Source organism: Pseudomicrostroma glucosiphilum, assembly GCF_003144135.1.
Source record: "Pseudomicrostroma glucosiphilum strain MCA 4718 unplaced genomic scaffold BCV69scaffold_5, whole genome shotgun sequence".
Classification (NCBI taxonomy): domain Eukaryota; kingdom Fungi; phylum Basidiomycota; class Exobasidiomycetes; order Microstromatales; family Microstromataceae; genus Microstroma; species Microstroma glucosiphilum.
The window spans coordinates 550,738-565,457 of NW_020289917.1; the positions used below are offsets into that span (position 1 = coordinate 550,738).

A 14,720-nucleotide genomic window follows, 5' to 3' on the forward strand; every position below is an offset into this window, starting at 1 on the left:
TTCCGCATTTCCGAAGCTTCTCCAACCGCCCCTGAACCTATACCCTTCCTTTGCGACAAGCTTGGCGCTGGTTTCTTAGTGACACTGGGATGGAGACGAGATGCTCATGGGCACGAACGACACTCAGAGCGGCCGCGCCATCGGGTTCGGGCATCGCAGCTCGCTCGGCCACTGTGCGATTGGCTACCACAGCAGCCGGACCCAGTAGACCGCCTCCCCCAGGCTCCTCTGCCTCTACCGCTCCAAATCGGTCTCAATCTTCGCCCTTAGACCCATCAAGCTCTTCTCCTTCAGGATCTGGCTCCCCACCGCCGCCTAGAGATGAGGTTCGGACCTTTATGCAACGGGTCCTTCCATGGATACCAGTAGCGATTCCAATAGCTGCAGTCCTCTACTCCACGACATACTCGATAGGGACGGTCAACGGCGGTAGCATGGTCCCCACTCTCAACCCCGAGTTCTCGAGTCTGGGTATCAGTGCTACAAGGGATTGGGTGATATTGAATCGCTTGAAAGCAATGTATAACTCTTGGCAGGTGGGAGAGGTGGTAGTCATGGTGTGAGTTTGGCCCTGGCCGGTCTAAAGGCAGTAGTCCCGAGCGTCAGCTTCGTCCCTTACCTTTTCGCCCATTTCGTCTCTATCCACAGCTCACCGATCGATCCCAATACGCACTCTGTCAAGCGGATCCTGGCCATGCCGGGAGATATAGTGCGCTACCCCTACAAGCGTCGCATTGAGACGTCTCCCGGTCAATACCGGCAAGTGAATGGGCACAGGCGCATCAAGATTCCACCAGGCCACTGCTGGGTCGAGGGTGACTCGTCCATCTATTCCAACGCCAATGCACCAGTTGATGAGACTAAAGCTCCAGGCTCAGCAAAGGCGAGCTCTCGCAGGAGGAAGGAGGCAGCGCACCTCGACCTCTCGAGGGACTCGCGACACTTTGGCCCTATCCCCCTTGCCCTCCTCACAGCCAAGGTCTCCCTCATCTTCTACCCTTTCAATCGCTTCGGCACCATTCCCGACCGGCCCGGACAAGGCCCGACGAACCTGAGCACAACATCAGCAGCTTCCCCGGCCGAAGAGCGCAAGGCCAAACCTCAAACGGGCTGGTGGCCCTTTACTGGCGGCGGCGGAAGTGCTAGTGGGAGTGGTGCTAGCGCTGGTGGTGCAGAGGAGGAAGATTGGTGGAAGCGGGCAGAAGAAGATTCCCGTCTTACGCCTTATGCAGATGAGGAGAGTCAGGTGGGGAGTATAGAGGCTGGAAAACAGAGGGTGAGATTCATGGATAGTGGAGCTGCTGCTCCGAGCTCACATCCTCTGGACGGCTCGCACGATCTGGACCGGAGTGATGAAGCGCAGACGGTGCCGATGCCGAAGCCGGTCAGCTGGACTCTCTTCTCGCGAAGAGCCCGCAGCGATCAAGATCTACCCTCCAGTGTGGGGAGTTACTCGAAAGACATCCCTCCCGCCCTCCTCCGACCTGCACATCGACACCTCCACCAGCGTCCTCCTCCTCCTTCTCCCTCATCACTCGAAGAAGACGATGCACTCTTCACCGAGAAGAAGCCAAAGCGACGCCCTCTCTACAAGCAACGGCATGCCTCGGAGCTTAGTGTGGAGGAAGTGGAGCAGAGGAGACGCAGGCTGAACGCGATGAGCAGGGGAGGAAAGCTGGGAGATGCGCAGCTAGAGGAAGAAGAGGAGCAGGCGCTCGATTAGTACAGGGGAGGGAGGTTAGAGAGATACCTTGTCGAAGCTCACAGAGACTTTCGGGCGGTTGTCAATGCACTGTAGAGGTACTGCAGCACCGTATGAGTAGTCAAGAAAGCACGATGTTGGTGATAGGCATTGAGAGTTCGGGAATTCTGTTGAGGTGCTATGACAAAGAGGACTACTTCTCCGTGGCATTGAGAGCTCGGCGCCCGTGCGATGGCCATAGAGGGAGCCCAGCTCGCTTACTCCGGGCCCGTCTTACCAGTCTGCAAAGTAGGGTGTGGAGCGGGCTCCGTCAGTCTCACTTCCTCCAAAGAACTCAAAAAAACAAGCCTCTCGCCCATCTGGCCTACTCACCTGTTCATTGTCATCATCGATGACCCTTCCACACCCACAAAGCCACTCGGTCCACCAGGTCTGTCTCCCTCTCCCCTCTCGAATGATACGCCGATCCTCTTCGGCCAGCTCTTCTTCTCTCCTGGTCCTACCTCCCCTCTCGAGACGAGCTGCATAATCGGCTGGGGAAGTCATCGAGTACGGTCGTGAGAGGGAGCGACTGACGTCGTAGTCCCCATAGTCGTCATGTCGACTGTCTCGACGTTGACCGATCGTGGAGAGATCGTCTGTTGAATCTAATCCAATCTCGCGGAATTTGGAAGAGGTGGAGAAACGCTTAGACCTTGCCTCTTCTTCCTCTTCGGTGTTGCGAGTTGCATCTGCATCGCCATTGGGCCGGGGGCGGGCAGTCAGATTTGAAGTGGCTGTCCGAACCGTCTCAGAGGTATGTCGCCTCTCAGACGGAGGCTTGTCTGTAGAGTAGGGATCTTCGTCTTCGTCACCTTCAGGTATAACACCGTTCACCTGTCGCAATGCGATACCATTCTCCTTCGCAGCCGCGATACCAGCAGCAGTCGCAGCGGCCACTTCTCCCCTTGTCATAAAGGGATTGTTGGCATCGGTAGCATTTGTTTCTCCAGAGGCCACTATGATCTTAGGGGTCTGAGGAGCAGGTCTACGAAGACTGGCTGCTCGTCCTGGGGTGACAATAGGTCTGGATGCTGATGGCTTCATGCCGACTGAGCTTCTCTTTGTCCTCTCGGGAGAACGAGAATGGTCTGGTGAAAGAGACTGAGGACTGTGGGCACCTCGGCGGTCGTAGGCTTCATTGGCAGCTAATCGTTGTGCGCCAGCCGAAGGAGGTCGCCATGGGTCGCTCTCATCCACTGCTCTTTCCTTCCCTTTGCGCCTCGCAGAAGACGAAGCATCTGAGTTGTAGCCGGAGTGAGAGTCGCCTTCACGCTCGTCTTCTGTCACGTTGCGGAGAGAGGAGACGATTTCAATGCCTCGGCCTGATTCACCCTTGCCAGAGTCGCCGCTGCCTCTCTGGTCGCCTGATCTAGCTTCTGAGTAGTCGCTACCTGCACTACTCGACACGCTGTGTGAGTAGCTTCCTCTGCGCAGCAGATGGCTGTTCACGGCATTGGTACCGCTGCCAGGCGTGGCTCGGTCGGAAGGCTTCTGGGTGATGGTATTCTTGCGCCCGAAGGTGAGGCGTCGGCCCAAGAGACTAGCGCCTCCGGAGGAGCTGCTGCCTGAGGCCAACTCTGCGCTGGAGGGGCCGAGGATCCGAGAGCCGCGAGCTGCCTTGCGTCTTTGCCGCTCGGCTGCAGCCCACCGCTCGAGATTCTGTGTCAAGGAGAGAGTCAGTGTAGAGGAACATTGTCAGTCAGAGGCTGAGGCTGCCGCGAGGACCATGGGGATCGCTTGCAGTAGCGCTTCCATGATGTTGTCACACACTCACCGATTGAATTTGCCTTGCCTCCCTCTGCTCATCTGTGTCCATATCCTCTTCCATCGCAGCACCAAGGCTTCTGGTGAACCCATTCGCTGGACCTGCAGATGTGACCGAGCCTGCCTCACTGCCTTCGCCGTCTATGTGGCTTCTTCTGATGATTGGCGCTTGATCGTCATCTTCGATAGGCGAGTGGAGATCTCTCCCTGCTCGAGAGATCCATCCCCCACCTCCTCTTCCGCCACTCCCTCTACTTTCTGTGCTGAGCTCGCCGTCCTCTATCTTACCCTCCGGCGGTCCAACTGTCGAAGAAGAGGATGTGATGGAGGTCTCTGAGAAGTCAGACAGGTCTCTTTCGAGTGACCGACGTGCTTGTGATGTTGAAGGAGAGAGTGGAGAAGAAGTGAAGTGTTTCTGACCTGCTGCTTTTGCTGCAGAAGAAGACGATGAGGGGGACGCTTGAGAAAGAGGATCGTTGTAGGACGGTCTGGCAGCCGCTGAGGAGATGCTGGGAGCCATCATGGGGATGCGAGGGTCCCCCGATGGCTATCGCGATCTTCGCCGATGACCTGTGGGTGCACCCTCCCGCGATGCGATGAACTTCCTAGCCGTCCAGGGTCCTAGAACGCGCCGGCAGAAGATTCCGATGCTGTGAAGATGAATACTGGCCTGAAGGGATGCCAACTAAATCTCAATAGGTATGCACTGGTGAAGATCCTCTGCGAGATCCTGGTCGATGCGCAGTAGACTTGATGAGATGCCGAAAGGGGATGCGGACGCGGACGCGGGCCCGGGCGTGAGCTCTGGTCAGAGGAGAGGGAGGAAGAGACTTGTGGAGTGATGCGATGATGCGGAAGAAGAGGAAGGGAGGAGAGGGTAGGAAGATGCTGGTGTGATAGAGTCTTGCTCTGGTGAAGGTCCGAGTCAGGACACGAGGAGAGGCTACCAGAGTCGAAGGTGGGAGTGTGCAGAGGGAAAGTGTTGTACAGGTCAGGGCGGATGACAGGAGCAGCAGACGAAGGCAGCAGAGGGTGGAGAGGCGGCAGGGCCTTGCCGAGTCTGTCTGTCTGCGAAGGAGCGGCAGCTGGACGCCAGGCCGACAGGCGACGCCACGCCACGCACACCGCACAGCCAAGCAAGTCATCAGCTCACCTCGCTTGCGACTCCATCTCGTCACCAATCATCATCGGGGGATGAGCCGTCGCGTCGGATACAGAATACACAATTCACATTACAGATGCAGCCAGTGGGAACAATACGCTCACAGCGCTCCATGCAAATAAAGTAAAAAGTCTATGCGTCAAAGTGATCCACAAAGTGCTGTACCACCATCTTGCCACGACGATGCATCTCCATCGAAGGCGTACGGCAGATGATGATAGCATGGCTGTTCATCACCTGGTCGAAGTAAGCCAGGTGCTTTCTCAAGCCAGGGATGGCATTCAGGTTGGCTTGCATGTCTCGCTGACGCCCACCGACGGGGGTCATGCGCGAATCTAGGTATTCTCTAGTCGCAGGTGTGACTTCGATTTCCAGGTACGGGAAAGTGATGCGACTCTTCAGTGACTTGGCGTCTAGCTTGCTCTGCTTCGTATTTCCATTTGCACCCGTCGCAGGCTCTTCTGATTCGACGTTCTCTTCGGCTACTGCCTGTATTGTCTCTCGCAGCACGCTGGAGATCCTATCCCGCTCATGCTCCTCACCGTACTTGACGTCCGGATCCTCCTCTAGCAAGCCCTTTCCTTTGATCCATTCCTCTTGCTGAAGAGCAACCCGCTTGTTGCTCGCCCTGGTGGCCGTTGCTAGCCTCGTGATGATAAGGAGGACGAGAATGGGAAGAACAATCGGGAACAGAGCTACGCCTATGTAGTTCAACGGGAATCGCCACGGGATCCTCTTCGGATTGAGGAACCAGGGCCAAGACCGAGGCACAACGGCTTGCAAAATCCTCTGTCCCAAAGGCTTCTTCGGCGGCGGGCCATATGGGACCTTGACGGAAGTCAAGAGCGCAGGATAGTCCGGATGCCGCTCCACTTCAATGCCCGAGCCGGCTACGTCTAGCTCTCGTCCCTCTGGCCAGCCTGCCCAGGGATCGAGTGACATACACCCTCCAGTCCGGAAAGGGACTGTGATGTCAGAGATTGCATTGGCATAGAAATCAACATGATGGAAGGCACAGAGCGCCTTGTAGAAGGTTGAGTCGGGAGAAGACATCGCTTGCAATAGCGGCACACTCTGCGGTGACGCGAAGTGATCAAGATGCCATCCTTTGTCGCGAACGTGCTGTAGCGCAGCGAAGAAGGCGGAGAGCGTGTGAGCTTGTACATGCAACCCATTTCCAATCCTCGTTCTGACTTACAAGCTGAGCCCCTGTCCTTCCCAAGAGCCTTCCTCCGATGTAGAAGGCCACTTTGGGGAACCACCCTCTTGTCCTGATCATCCCAACGTGAGGGGTGGCAAAGGTGGTGAAATGCACCGGCTCGACGTCGCGAAAGTAGCCTTGAGAGTAGAGGAGGCCAGCCGTATACCTCGCAAAGAGCCCTCCGAGCGAGTAGCCCATAATGGACAGCTTTGTCACTTTGCGCTTCTGGTCGCTTAGGCGCTGCGTCTCGCGTTGAATCTCCTGCACAATCCTCTCTGCACACCAGTCAATGCCATCGTATGTCCGCACCCAAGCATTGGAGGCTGTATTCAGAATAACAACTTTAGCTTTGCCTGATTCGCCTGTGACGGTATCGCCGCTGACGTCCGTCACAGCGTCTGCTGAGCTCATGCTATCTCTCGCCTTCTTGGTCTTACCGCCCTCCTTTGGTGCCTTGCCGGTCTTCACATCAGTCTCGTCTGCGCTGCGAGGAGATACCTCGGCATCCCACTTCTTGACGAGGGACTTGATGATGTAGGACAAATGTGACGGATCACCCCACAGGCCATGGCAGCAGACTACCAGGTGGACAGGGGAGACGTCCACGGCGGTAGTGGAGGAGGAAGAGGCTACTGCTGAGCGACCATTGGCCGCGGTGGACATGGATGCTTATTGCAAGGGAGAGTCCAAGACGCAGCTGCCCCGAGGACGAAAATTCAGAACAGGACAGCGAGCCAAGGGTATATACGTGGCGGGAAGGTTCAGATTGAAGAAGCTTCGCTTCCTTGCGGAAGTGGTGTTGCTTACCCTACGCCAGATGAACGTGGATGGGCTCGATCGGACTTAGGACGCTCATAGCCGAGCTGCACGTCCGCTCGCACACGTCGGCTCAAGCGCTCAGCCTCGCCCCAGACTCCACTTCTTCTGAGTCGAGCGGTACTGAACAGAGGAGAATGGATAACGATGTTGATATGAGCTAGGAACTCATGAAAGAGGGGAAAATTATGGGCATCGTCGCCCCTAAGGGTGCTGGCATGGCCCCTTGAAGGATGATGCCAGCCTTGAATCTGTCCCGCCGTGCCTCTGTCTGAGCCCAACGTCTGTCACGGCGGCCGATGACGGCCCGCTGCTCCCGGCATTAGTGAGGTGGCCCGCTTGGCGAGCTGTAGCTGAAGCACAAGAACCAAATCCAGACCCTTGACCTGTCCCTACTCTCCTTCCCTTCTTCACCATCTCCTCTTCACTTTCTCAGCACCTCCTCCTCCTCCCCGAGCCCCTTCACCTCCTCAAGACCCTTCAAGCCACCACTTAACTCTCCCTTCACTCAAGCACTCTTTGACAGAGTCACTCACTCTAATTCCTTCTCGAACGTCAGCTCTCGTCCGCACAGTGCTCAGCGGCCCACCTTCTTTCCATCGCCACGATGCAACTGTACTCAACTCCCTTTGCCCTCCTCTCCCTGGCCTTTGTACTCCTCCTCGGCATTCCCAAGCCCACTTACGCTTCTTCCAGCAAGTATATGGCTCGTAGCCATCCTCGACACCACGTTGCCAACCGTATGGTCAAGCTCGCCCTGCGCACCGACACCAGCGCCAACGAGGAATTCGCACGCAAGACTCTCAGTGGCTTGGGAGAGATCCACCGTGGACGTGCAACTTGGTTCGAGCCTGGTGAGTGACTGACACAGACAAGACAAAGGCTTGCGCGAGCCTCGATGCCGACCTTTTCTTACTTTCTACCCCTCCTCCGACAATCCTCTGCCTGTTCAGATGTCAACTACTGTGGTGGCACACATTCGACTTCTTCCGACATGATCGTCGCTGCTTCTGCCAAGCTCTTCCAAAAGTGGGGAGGCGGCACCAAGTCTAAACTCTGCGGGCAGAGCATCGTTCTCACCGCCAGAGGCAAGGCCGTCAACGCTACCATCCAAGACGAGTGCCCAGAGTGTGCAGAAGGATCCATCGACATGTCGTGAGTGCCCCGAGACGTAGGTAGACCAGCTCCTGGCCGCTGACAGCCCCATTGCTTTATTCCTTGTCGTCTGACAGCCCAGCCGTCTTCAAGCAACTAGCAGGCCTCGGTGTAGGTGTCCTGGGAGACCTCCAATGGGCTTTTGCAAAGCCCCAGTCTGACGATTCGGACGAGGAGTAGATGTTCGCTTTCCCACACTCTCGACCTTCCTAGTGTACCCCCGTTGTTATTACTCTGTCTCGCATTCTCTTCGTCCTTAGCTTTTGTCACCTTCATCCAATGTAAATGAGCGCTGGTCGCTCCAGAGACTCCCTCGACGTGCGCTTTTGGCTGGACTCGTATCCCTTCCAAGCTTGAAAGCCAAAGCTTGCCTCGCCCTCGACCTCGCTTCACCTCCCCCCGCCTGCGTTTGACAATCTCCGACGTGGCCCGGCGGTGCAGCTTGGCTCTGACGCGGAAAGTGAGGTGAGAGCGGCGGGTGGCCTCTGGCTATCTGCTCCAGGCAGGGCTTGGCGTGGATGACGCGAGATCGCAGGCGCCTCTGGCCCTCACTTCCTCTGCCTATGCCTCCGCCTCCGCTTTGAGCTCATCCACCCGCACCGCCGGTGATAGCTTTCATTCCCTTTTTCTCCTTCATCTAATTCCCAGTTACGTATCATCTTCACGTACAGACTACCAACACACCCTCACGACAATTGTAGACTCGCCGCGAGAGCGATCCAACAAGCAACCCAGTCCTCGATTCTTGCACTGCTCCACATCTCATTACATCCACTCGCTCAGCCTAGCTGTATCGCCACCTGCATCAGCCTTCCCCAATTCACTCCACTTCGCATATCACGATGCCCTCGCTGCCACAGACCTTGGGAAAGAGGCAATATGGTTACGGAGGATACTATGGAGACGGTAATGGGCTCGGATACGGATCTCGGGTTGGAATTGTGAGTTGTCGGAATTCGGGAGCTAGTCAGGCGACCAGCCACACGCATGTTCCACTGGAGCAATCTAGCAGGCGCTAATCACCTGCTTTCATCTTCTCACTTCGGCTCACCTCTTCATCCTGCAGGGAATTGCAATTGCCGTCTTTGTCGTTGCTGTGTGCCTCATTCTAGCCACCATTGCAAGGAAACGACGTGCTCGCCATGCAGCCGCCCTCGAGACCAATGGTAACGCAGCCTATGTCCCGCACAATGGTTACTCGAGCGGGTATGCTGGACAAAACTATCAACAGCAACAGCAGGGTGGATATGGAGGGTATCAGAGTGGTTACCCGGAGCCACAGTCGCAGAATGGAGCGTATGGATACCCACCGCCTCAAGGTCCTCCTCCGACGAATTCTTACCAGCAGGAAATGGTCGATGGAAACGTGTATGCACCCCCGCCTACCGCACCGCCCCCTGCCTACAACACGGCTGGCAAGAACAACGTGTAACGCAGCTGCGATGTGGGAGGACCGTAAAGGTAGCATACACCTCAAATGTAGCTACTGACGCTATGCATCATCTACTGTCGTCGTACCCGTGCCTTTTCGGCCCTCCACTCCGCATCCTCTTGAAGTATTCGCCTCTGTTACTGCCGCGCCCAGACACTAGTGCACTTTCCGCCCGCCCGCCCCTCTCCTGGAACGCATGATTGCAGCCTTCACCTCTCACTCTAGTGTATGCTCTCAATTCCTACCTTATCCACTTGCCTTGCACTGTTGTCATTGTACACTCTTCCTCTCCGCCTGTCTTCTTGTTCTATGTAAATGATTGGACTTTTTCCAAATTGATCAGGAGCCCGCCGTTCTGTGATCGACTCTTGCGAGCGAGCCTTCCACCACGCAAGCAATCGACCTGCTCCACCTTCGCATCCGACCACGGAACATGCCGGATGCTGTGCATCACATGTCTTTGATGATATGTCTTGTATTCTCTTTGGCTGGCCAGATACCTTGCCCTTTTCTTTCCCTTTCAAAACAATAACCATGCCCTTGAGTTGACCTTTCTGTATCCTCCTTTGCTACCTATCAACGACCACCAGCCCTGTGGCCTCCAGAAGAGACGGTGTTGACTCCCTGCTTTGAATCGTTGGTCGTCGAGTACCCTTCCTTGTTTGCTGTGAGGGGCAAGGGGGTCAGGAGGAAAATCGGACGATCAGTAAGACTCCGGGAGGACCTGAGCTGGAAATACATTCGAAACACTCACTGGCATGCTGCAGCTCTCCCTTCTCGAGGATGGCCACCACCACATCGACGTCCTTGTGTGTACCAAAGTGGTTCTCCAGCCTGAGGGGCAAAATGGAACTTTGTTAGAAGGGCTGCTCACATCGCCTCGCACTAGATTCCACTTGCAAACTCACTGCTGCTTGGAAGCCTGGCCCAGCAGTCCCTGAGTACCCTGGTCGCTGTGGAAGACCTGGAAAGAGTCGACGATGTCGGTCAAGGGGATGGTCTTGTCACCATCCTTCCACTTCTTGTACACGACCGAGTCCTCGACGATGACCTGGAAGGTGTCGGGAGAGTGGACGTCGGGCTTGTAGATGACTTTGTTGAATGACTAGCATGCGGAATGGTGAGAAGCGGGAAGCAAAGAAGAGTGAAGGAGGAGTGTCGCGTGATCAGTACCATGCGCTGTGAGGTGTGACGATGCCCATGGTGGTATTGGCATGATGGCTGTGCCTTTACATTGTGGCCACATTGCTCACCTTTGGCATATTGGGCGAAGTTGTGTAGTAGTTGTGTGGTATGGGAGAGAAGGGAAGAGCGAGCGAGCAACCAAGTAGAGGGGCTGAAGCCTGTCCAGTCATGCAATGCCTCTTTGCTTGATCTCTCACCTTCGAGTGGAGCTTCCACTGACGCCATGCGAGGTGACAGCAGCGCTCGAGCCCTCTTCAATCCCACATCGGAACGGAGGCACCGGAAGCGCCGCTGGCTGGCCTTTAGCTACCCTGGTAGAGCAAAGGAGGGTGAAGCTTGAATAGACGGAGAAGCTGTGAGAGAATTTGACACTGCCTGATGACCAAGATTCGTCTCTCCTTCCTTGGGACAATCGCTGTGACAGTATTGGCATTGCCGGTGTTGCCATCGTGTCGGTCGTCGTGTCGCTGCTGTGCGATGCGCGTGGCCGGCCGAGCGCTCAATTCTTCCCGAGCGGCCAATGGTACACTCACCTCCTCTCCTATCCTCATCACCTGAATCATCCCCACTTTTCCCTCCACGACATGATGCTGGCGAGCAGAGAAAGGCAACGGTCGCTGCTACCTGCACTGGCGGCGGCCATCTTCGCCCTGTCCTCGCTCTTCGTCGGTGCTGCGTCTGCCTCCCCCTCTCCCTCCGACTTCACAGTTCACTCCATCTCGGTCAACCACGAGTTGGGCGGAGCTCACCATAAGCTATCGCAGCTACACCTCGTCCAGCAGCCAGACGACCCTGCTCAAGGGAAGAAATACTACATTGGTCTGTCCGCGGCCGAAGCTTCGTCTCTGTCGCAGAATGAGGTCAATCTCAAATTTGGACCAGGAGTAGAGCCATTCCAGCGAGCAACGACTAGTCTGCGAGCAGAGGGTTCCGTCGCTAGCTCGGCAGGTTCGGCAGATCTGACTCACTTGTACTCGATCGACTTGCCCGAGAACTTCTTGGAGAAAAGCCCAGAGGGAATCGCCACTCCCAACATCACCATTTCGATAGACTTCCTCTTCCACCGCCTCGCTTCCCCTCTGCCCAAGTTGATCGGACAAACTGATAGCGCGTCGCTGCTGTGGGAAGGAGACAGCGTCCCAAGGACTCCTTATGGGGCCAACAAAGTCAGGGTCAAGGCTCGGTGAGTTGGAGCTGCTGTAGAACAACAGGCCAGGAGCTGTGAGCTTACCTGCTTGCATTCTCCCTTCTCTTTCATCCCCTGCAGAACTCCTACGAGCCAGATCCACTCATACAATCTCGCGCCATCCTTCCCTGATGACGCTGAGCTGATGACAAAGTCAGGCGCTACGATCACTGTTGGTCCTCAGGTGAATGTTCAGTCGATCCTTACATCTCCGGATATCCAGCAGCTGCGCGTCCACTACGGATACGAGAGTCCAATCGTGTCAATTGTGGATCTGCAGCGACACGTTGAGGTCTCACACTGGGGCGACAACCTTGCCTTCCAGGACCGCGTCTGGATCCGGAACGATGGACCGGGCCTCAAGGGTCACTTCTCCAGGGTAGAGCACCAACTGGGAGCTTTCCTCAAGCGACCCTCGAAGAACCTCCTCACAGACTTTTCCATCATCCTCCCTTCGGGTGCCAAAGATGCCTACTTCATCGACCAAATCGGCAATGTCTCCACCTCGGCATTCAGAGGAACCCCTCCGAATGCAGCACACATCACCAAGCCAGCGTATCAGCTGCCAGCAGACCAGGCCTCGTACCTTCACCTCCAGCCGAGATACCCCCTCATGGGAGGTTGGAACTACACCTATGAAGTCGGCTTCAACCTTCCCCTCTCCAAGGGCGGCTGGCTCCGATCCCTCAAGAAGGGCAATCAGTACACCGTCGCGGTCCCCTTCTACTCTGCCGTGAGGGACATGCCCGCCAGCAAGGTCAAGACTCGAATCGTCCTCCCCGAGGGAGCCACGCCCATTTCGGTGCACGTGCCCTTCGAAGCCGATTCGGTAGAGAACGAAGTCTACACTACCTACCTCGACACGATTGGTAGGCCTGCAGTGGTGATTGAAAAAAGTAGGGCAGGAGAAGCAGAGGCTGCCAACGTCTATGTGCAGTACGAGATGGCTGCAGGGGCTGATTTGCTCAAGCCATTTGTTGTCACCAATGTCGCGCTACTGCTCTTCATTGGGGCTGTGGCTATGAGGAAGCTGCAAGCTAGAGGTTAGAGAAGATGTGGAAGAGAGAGAGAGTGGGAGGCGGAGTGCAGACAGCGGGAGACGAGGTTGGAGGAGCTCTCAGGCTCTGCCCGTGCCGAGGATTGAAAATGTCTATAAGCTTTGCCAGAGTAGCCAATTAATACAGTATCGACGATGTCCTCTTTGTGGCGTCAGAGCTGTGTAAGCTCCAGCTCTCTCACGGTGAAGTGCTGATGGGTTTGTTGACAATCCATGCTTCTACCATCTACGATAGACCATATCCTCCTCCTCTGGCCTCCAGATCATCTTCCTTTTTTCTTTAACCCCCTTCGCTCAAGCGCTACTTGCCTCGAGGGCAGCATTGGGCACCAGACCCAGCTCCCTGAGCGACTGGGCCTTCTCGGCATCGGTAAAGAACTTGCGTGGGAACGTTTGAGAGAACTGTGCATGTCGACAGGCAGATACATTGAGGATTGAGAGGCGTCAGAGCTTGTTTGACCTGGAGACGGTTGGACCCCTCTGTACCACTCACCTTCAAAGGCCCGCTCGCCTTGCCGTCCTTCCGCACCATGTCCTCCACCTGCGCAAGTGTAGTCTCTGCCGGCAATGTCCCCATCCACTGCCCACCTGGGGCTCGAATCCTTAGCCGGCTCTCATTGGACGTGGAAGCGGCAGGCTTGGGTAGGGTAGCAGCCTGCGTGGGCGCGGCAGGGGTGGCTTCCTGGGTACGCCCTTCCCGTAGCGCCTTATCGCGGGCAGCCTTGTCTGCTCGCTCTCGCTTGTCTGCCTCGATCTGAGCTTTGACCCGTGCTTTTGCTTCGAGCTGTGACGAGATGAGCAGGGAGAAGATCGGTGAGCCGCAGCTTGTGAGTTATGCTTTCCTCGCGTCACTTACCTCGGCCTTCTTCTCGGCAGCCTTGCGTTGTTGGTCTTTGATGGCCTCCTTCTTCTTCATCTCCTCGACCGCAAGCGTCTGGTCTTGTCCCGCCTTCCTACGAATCTGCAAGACAGTGGAGAGCAGGATGGACGTCAGACTAGAAGGTCGAATACCAAGCGATCAAAGGGGCCCCAGTTGCATTTTCTCACCTTCTCGTTAGCCCTCGCCTCTTCGGCATCGATCTTAGACTGCGCCGCCCTCTTCTCTGCTAGCTTTGCTCGCACTGCATGAGGAGATTTATGATGGTCAGCTGTACTCAAAGAAGCCGTCGAGTACTTTGCACGTCCTCTTACTTACTCTGGGCGAGCCTCTCCTTCTTCTCCTCCTCTGTCAGAGGCTTGATCTGGCGTTCATGTATCAGGGTCAGAATCGGCGAGTCAGCAGAAGATCGCCGTGTTGAAAGCTCCATACAATTCCTCACCTCTTCTGTGCTCTCTTCGAAGTTGGTGTGGCCGCTCTTCTCGGCGTGGAAAGAGGCAAAGTCTGCATTCCTCAGCACTTTGCCACAGTCAGTGCATTTGATCGACTGTGAGGGGAGCAGTGGTGGTAGCATGCCGAATACGAATCAGCTGCTGAGCTGGTCGACACCATCTGTTGATGTAGTAGTCGTTGCATGCCTACCCACCTTGGCTTCTCCTCCTGCCGTTGCGGAATCGACTGCTCCCTGGCCCTTGTTCTTGAGCATGTCCATCAACGCTGCCTTTTCCTCATCGTCGTAATCAGCTTCACCTGAGCCGCTGGAGCTTGCTCCTACGCCTGCAGGCTGGCTCTTGTAGTCTGGTATGGGCTTGTCTTGGTTGGCTTCCAGATGATCGAGAGCTGACTGTAGCCCAGAATTGCCAGTGGAATGGAGAGCCCACTCGACTCGTTCCGGCTCGAAGCCCATTGCGAGGACTGGAACATTGATCCGGCGTCAGCACCACATTCGTCCTTCGCTCTTGTTTGTGGATATATGCGACTTGCTTCACTCACGATTGTCTTTGTCGGACATGCTGGGCCAAGTATGTGTACAGATGTGCTGTATAGGACGACGGGAACGCACAGAGCCAGGTGCACGTACTTACGTCCCCCTTCCTTGAATGCAGGAGCGGAAGTGGAGTGAGTCCAACTCGCCTCCAGT

At 56.0% G+C, this 14,720-nt stretch overlaps 10 protein-coding genes across 10 annotated transcripts; 5 read left to right on the forward strand and 5 right to left on the reverse strand.

The window, feature by feature from the left end:
* Nucleotides 1–31: 31 nt before the first annotated feature.
* BCV69DRAFT_311977 (hypothetical protein) lies at nucleotides 32–2,149 on the forward strand. Its single transcript, XM_025494892.1, has 3 exons — nucleotides 32–559; nucleotides 649–1,693; nucleotides 1,763–2,149. Exons 1-3 carry the CDS (start codon nucleotides 90–92, stop codon nucleotides 1,796–1,798), a joined length of 1,551 nt encoding a protein of 516 aa, XP_025348631.1. The 5' UTR covers nucleotides 32–89; the 3' UTR covers nucleotides 1,799–2,149.
* BCV69DRAFT_171144 (hypothetical protein) lies at nucleotides 1,850–3,015 on the reverse strand. Its single transcript, XM_025489497.1, has one exon. It carries the CDS (start codon nucleotides 2,786–2,788, stop codon nucleotides 1,976–1,978), a length of 813 nt encoding a protein of 270 aa, XP_025348632.1. The 5' UTR covers nucleotides 2,789–3,015; the 3' UTR covers nucleotides 1,850–1,975.
* Nucleotides 2,989–4,115, reverse strand: BCV69DRAFT_171326 (hypothetical protein). Its single transcript, XM_025489498.1, has 3 exons — nucleotides 3,519–4,115; nucleotides 3,321–3,403; nucleotides 2,989–3,250 (listed from the first exon to the last, which is right to left on the reverse strand). The coding sequence occupies exons 1-3, from the start codon at nucleotides 4,029–4,031 to the stop codon at nucleotides 3,190–3,192; spliced, it is 657 nt and encodes a 218-aa protein (XP_025348633.1). The 5' UTR covers nucleotides 4,032–4,115; the 3' UTR covers nucleotides 2,989–3,189.
* A 601-nt stretch (nucleotides 4,116–4,716) lies between these two features.
* BCV69DRAFT_282198 (DUF676-domain-containing protein) lies at nucleotides 4,717–6,665 on the reverse strand. The gene is made up of 2 exons (XM_025492267.1): nucleotides 5,869–6,665; nucleotides 4,717–5,792 (listed from the first exon to the last, which is right to left on the reverse strand). Exons 1-2 carry the CDS (start codon nucleotides 6,532–6,534, stop codon nucleotides 4,803–4,805), a joined length of 1,656 nt encoding a protein of 551 aa, XP_025348634.1. The 5' UTR covers nucleotides 6,535–6,665; the 3' UTR covers nucleotides 4,717–4,802.
* A 154-nt stretch (nucleotides 6,666–6,819) lies between these two features.
* Nucleotides 6,820–7,778, forward strand: BCV69DRAFT_282200 (hypothetical protein). Its single transcript, XM_025492268.1, has one exon. It carries the CDS (start codon nucleotides 7,295–7,297, stop codon nucleotides 7,547–7,549), a length of 255 nt encoding a protein of 84 aa, XP_025348635.1. The 5' UTR covers nucleotides 6,820–7,294; the 3' UTR covers nucleotides 7,550–7,778.
* On the forward strand, nucleotides 7,346–8,060 carry BCV69DRAFT_171379 (hypothetical protein). The gene is made up of 2 exons (XM_025489499.1): nucleotides 7,346–7,842; nucleotides 7,920–8,060. The coding sequence occupies exons 1-2, from the start codon at nucleotides 7,586–7,588 to the stop codon at nucleotides 8,020–8,022; spliced, it is 360 nt and encodes a 119-aa protein (XP_025348636.1). The 5' UTR covers nucleotides 7,346–7,585; the 3' UTR covers nucleotides 8,023–8,060.
* A 587-nt stretch (nucleotides 8,061–8,647) lies between these two features.
* Nucleotides 8,648–9,622, forward strand: BCV69DRAFT_282201 (hypothetical protein). The gene is made up of 2 exons (XM_025492269.1): nucleotides 8,648–8,783; nucleotides 8,909–9,622. Exons 1-2 carry the CDS (start codon nucleotides 8,685–8,687, stop codon nucleotides 9,272–9,274), a joined length of 465 nt encoding a protein of 154 aa, XP_025348637.1. The 5' UTR covers nucleotides 8,648–8,684; the 3' UTR covers nucleotides 9,275–9,622.
* Nucleotides 9,623–9,850: 228 nt separating this feature from the next.
* On the reverse strand, nucleotides 9,851–10,536 carry BCV69DRAFT_298489 (DUF1960-domain-containing protein; the record flags this gene model as incomplete). The annotated part of the gene is made up of 4 exons (XM_025494224.1): nucleotides 9,851–9,939; nucleotides 10,029–10,108; nucleotides 10,183–10,379; nucleotides 10,528–10,536. 4 exons carry the CDS (start codon nucleotides 10,534–10,536, stop codon nucleotides 9,851–9,853), a joined length of 375 nt encoding a protein of 124 aa, XP_025348638.1.
* Nucleotides 10,537–10,841: 305 nt separating this feature from the next.
* Nucleotides 10,842–12,995, forward strand: BCV69DRAFT_282202 (Ribophorin I). The gene is made up of 2 exons (XM_025492270.1): nucleotides 10,842–11,642; nucleotides 11,727–12,995. The coding sequence occupies exons 1-2, from the start codon at nucleotides 11,047–11,049 to the stop codon at nucleotides 12,691–12,693; spliced, it is 1,563 nt and encodes a 520-aa protein (XP_025348639.1). The 5' UTR covers nucleotides 10,842–11,046; the 3' UTR covers nucleotides 12,694–12,995.
* On the reverse strand, nucleotides 12,954–14,494 carry BCV69DRAFT_282203 (hypothetical protein). The gene is made up of 7 exons (XM_025492271.1): nucleotides 14,226–14,494; nucleotides 14,022–14,126; nucleotides 13,898–13,943; nucleotides 13,750–13,823; nucleotides 13,559–13,663; nucleotides 13,196–13,486; nucleotides 12,954–13,104 (listed from the first exon to the last, which is right to left on the reverse strand). The coding sequence occupies exons 1-7, from the start codon at nucleotides 14,289–14,291 to the stop codon at nucleotides 12,997–12,999; spliced, it is 795 nt and encodes a 264-aa protein (XP_025348640.1). The 5' UTR covers nucleotides 14,292–14,494; the 3' UTR covers nucleotides 12,954–12,996.
* Between the last annotated feature and the right edge of the window lie 226 nt (nucleotides 14,495–14,720).

Bases quoted from the DNA above. Each gene is read 5' to 3' on its own strand.
- BCV69DRAFT_311977 (XM_025494892.1), top strand. From the start codon at position 90: ATGGAGACGAGATGCTCATGGGCACGAACGACACTCAGAGCGGCCGCG. The intron at 560-648 runs GTGAGTTTGGCC...CTCTATCCACAG, and splicing joins GGAGAGGTGGTAGTCATGGT to CTCACCGATCGATCCCAATA. The intron at 1,694-1,762 runs GAGGAAGAAGAG...CTTGTCGAAGCT, and splicing joins AGCTGGGAGATGCGCAGCTA to CACAGAGACTTTCGGGCGGT.
- BCV69DRAFT_171379 (XM_025489499.1), top strand. From the start codon at position 7,586: ATGCCGACCTTTTCTTACTTTCTACCCCTCCTCCGACAATCCTCTGCC. The intron at 7,843-7,919 runs GTGAGTGCCCCG...GTCGTCTGACAG, and splicing joins GAAGGATCCATCGACATGTC to CCCAGCCGTCTTCAAGCAAC.
- BCV69DRAFT_282203 (XM_025492271.1), bottom strand. From the start codon at position 14,291: ATGGACATGCTCAAGAACAAGGGCCAGGGAGCAGTCGATTCCGCAACG. The intron at 13,824-13,897 runs GTAAGTAAGAGG...CTCCTCATGCAG, and splicing joins GAAGGAGAGGCTCGCCCAGA to TGCGAGCAAAGCTAGCAGAG. The intron at 13,487-13,558 runs GTAAGTGACGCG...ATCTCGTCACAG, and splicing joins CTGCCGAGAAGAAGGCCGAG to CTCGAAGCAAAAGCACGGGT.
- BCV69DRAFT_282198 (XM_025492267.1), bottom strand. From the start codon at position 6,534: ATGTCCACCGCGGCCAATGGTCGCTCAGCAGTAGCCTCTTCCTCCTCC. The intron at 5,793-5,868 runs GTAAGTCAGAAC...GCTGCGCTACAG, and splicing joins GAAGGACAGGGGCTCAGCTT to CACGTTCGCGACAAAGGATG.
- BCV69DRAFT_282200 (XM_025492268.1), top strand. From the start codon at position 7,295: ATGCAACTGTACTCAACTCCCTTTGCCCTCCTCTCCCTGGCCTTTGTA.
- BCV69DRAFT_282201 (XM_025492269.1), top strand. From the start codon at position 8,685: ATGCCCTCGCTGCCACAGACCTTGGGAAAGAGGCAATATGGTTACGGA. The intron at 8,784-8,908 runs GTGAGTTGTCGG...TTCATCCTGCAG, and splicing joins ACGGATCTCGGGTTGGAATT to GGAATTGCAATTGCCGTCTT.
- BCV69DRAFT_171144 (XM_025489497.1), bottom strand. From the start codon at position 2,788: ATGAAGCCATCAGCATCCAGACCTATTGTCACCCCAGGACGAGCAGCC.
- BCV69DRAFT_282202 (XM_025492270.1), top strand. From the start codon at position 11,047: ATGCTGGCGAGCAGAGAAAGGCAACGGTCGCTGCTACCTGCACTGGCG. The intron at 11,643-11,726 runs GTGAGTTGGAGC...CATCCCCTGCAG, and splicing joins AAAGTCAGGGTCAAGGCTCG to AACTCCTACGAGCCAGATCC.
- BCV69DRAFT_171326 (XM_025489498.1), bottom strand. From the start codon at position 4,031: ATGATGGCTCCCAGCATCTCCTCAGCGGCTGCCAGACCGTCCTACAAC. The intron at 3,404-3,518 runs GTGAGTGTGTGA...TCCTTGACACAG, and splicing joins AGGCAAGGCAAATTCAATCG to AATCTCGAGCGGTGGGCTGC. The intron at 3,251-3,320 runs GTTGGCCTCAGG...TTCGGGCGCAAG, and splicing joins CTCGGCCCCTCCAGCGCAGA to AATACCATCACCCAGAAGCC.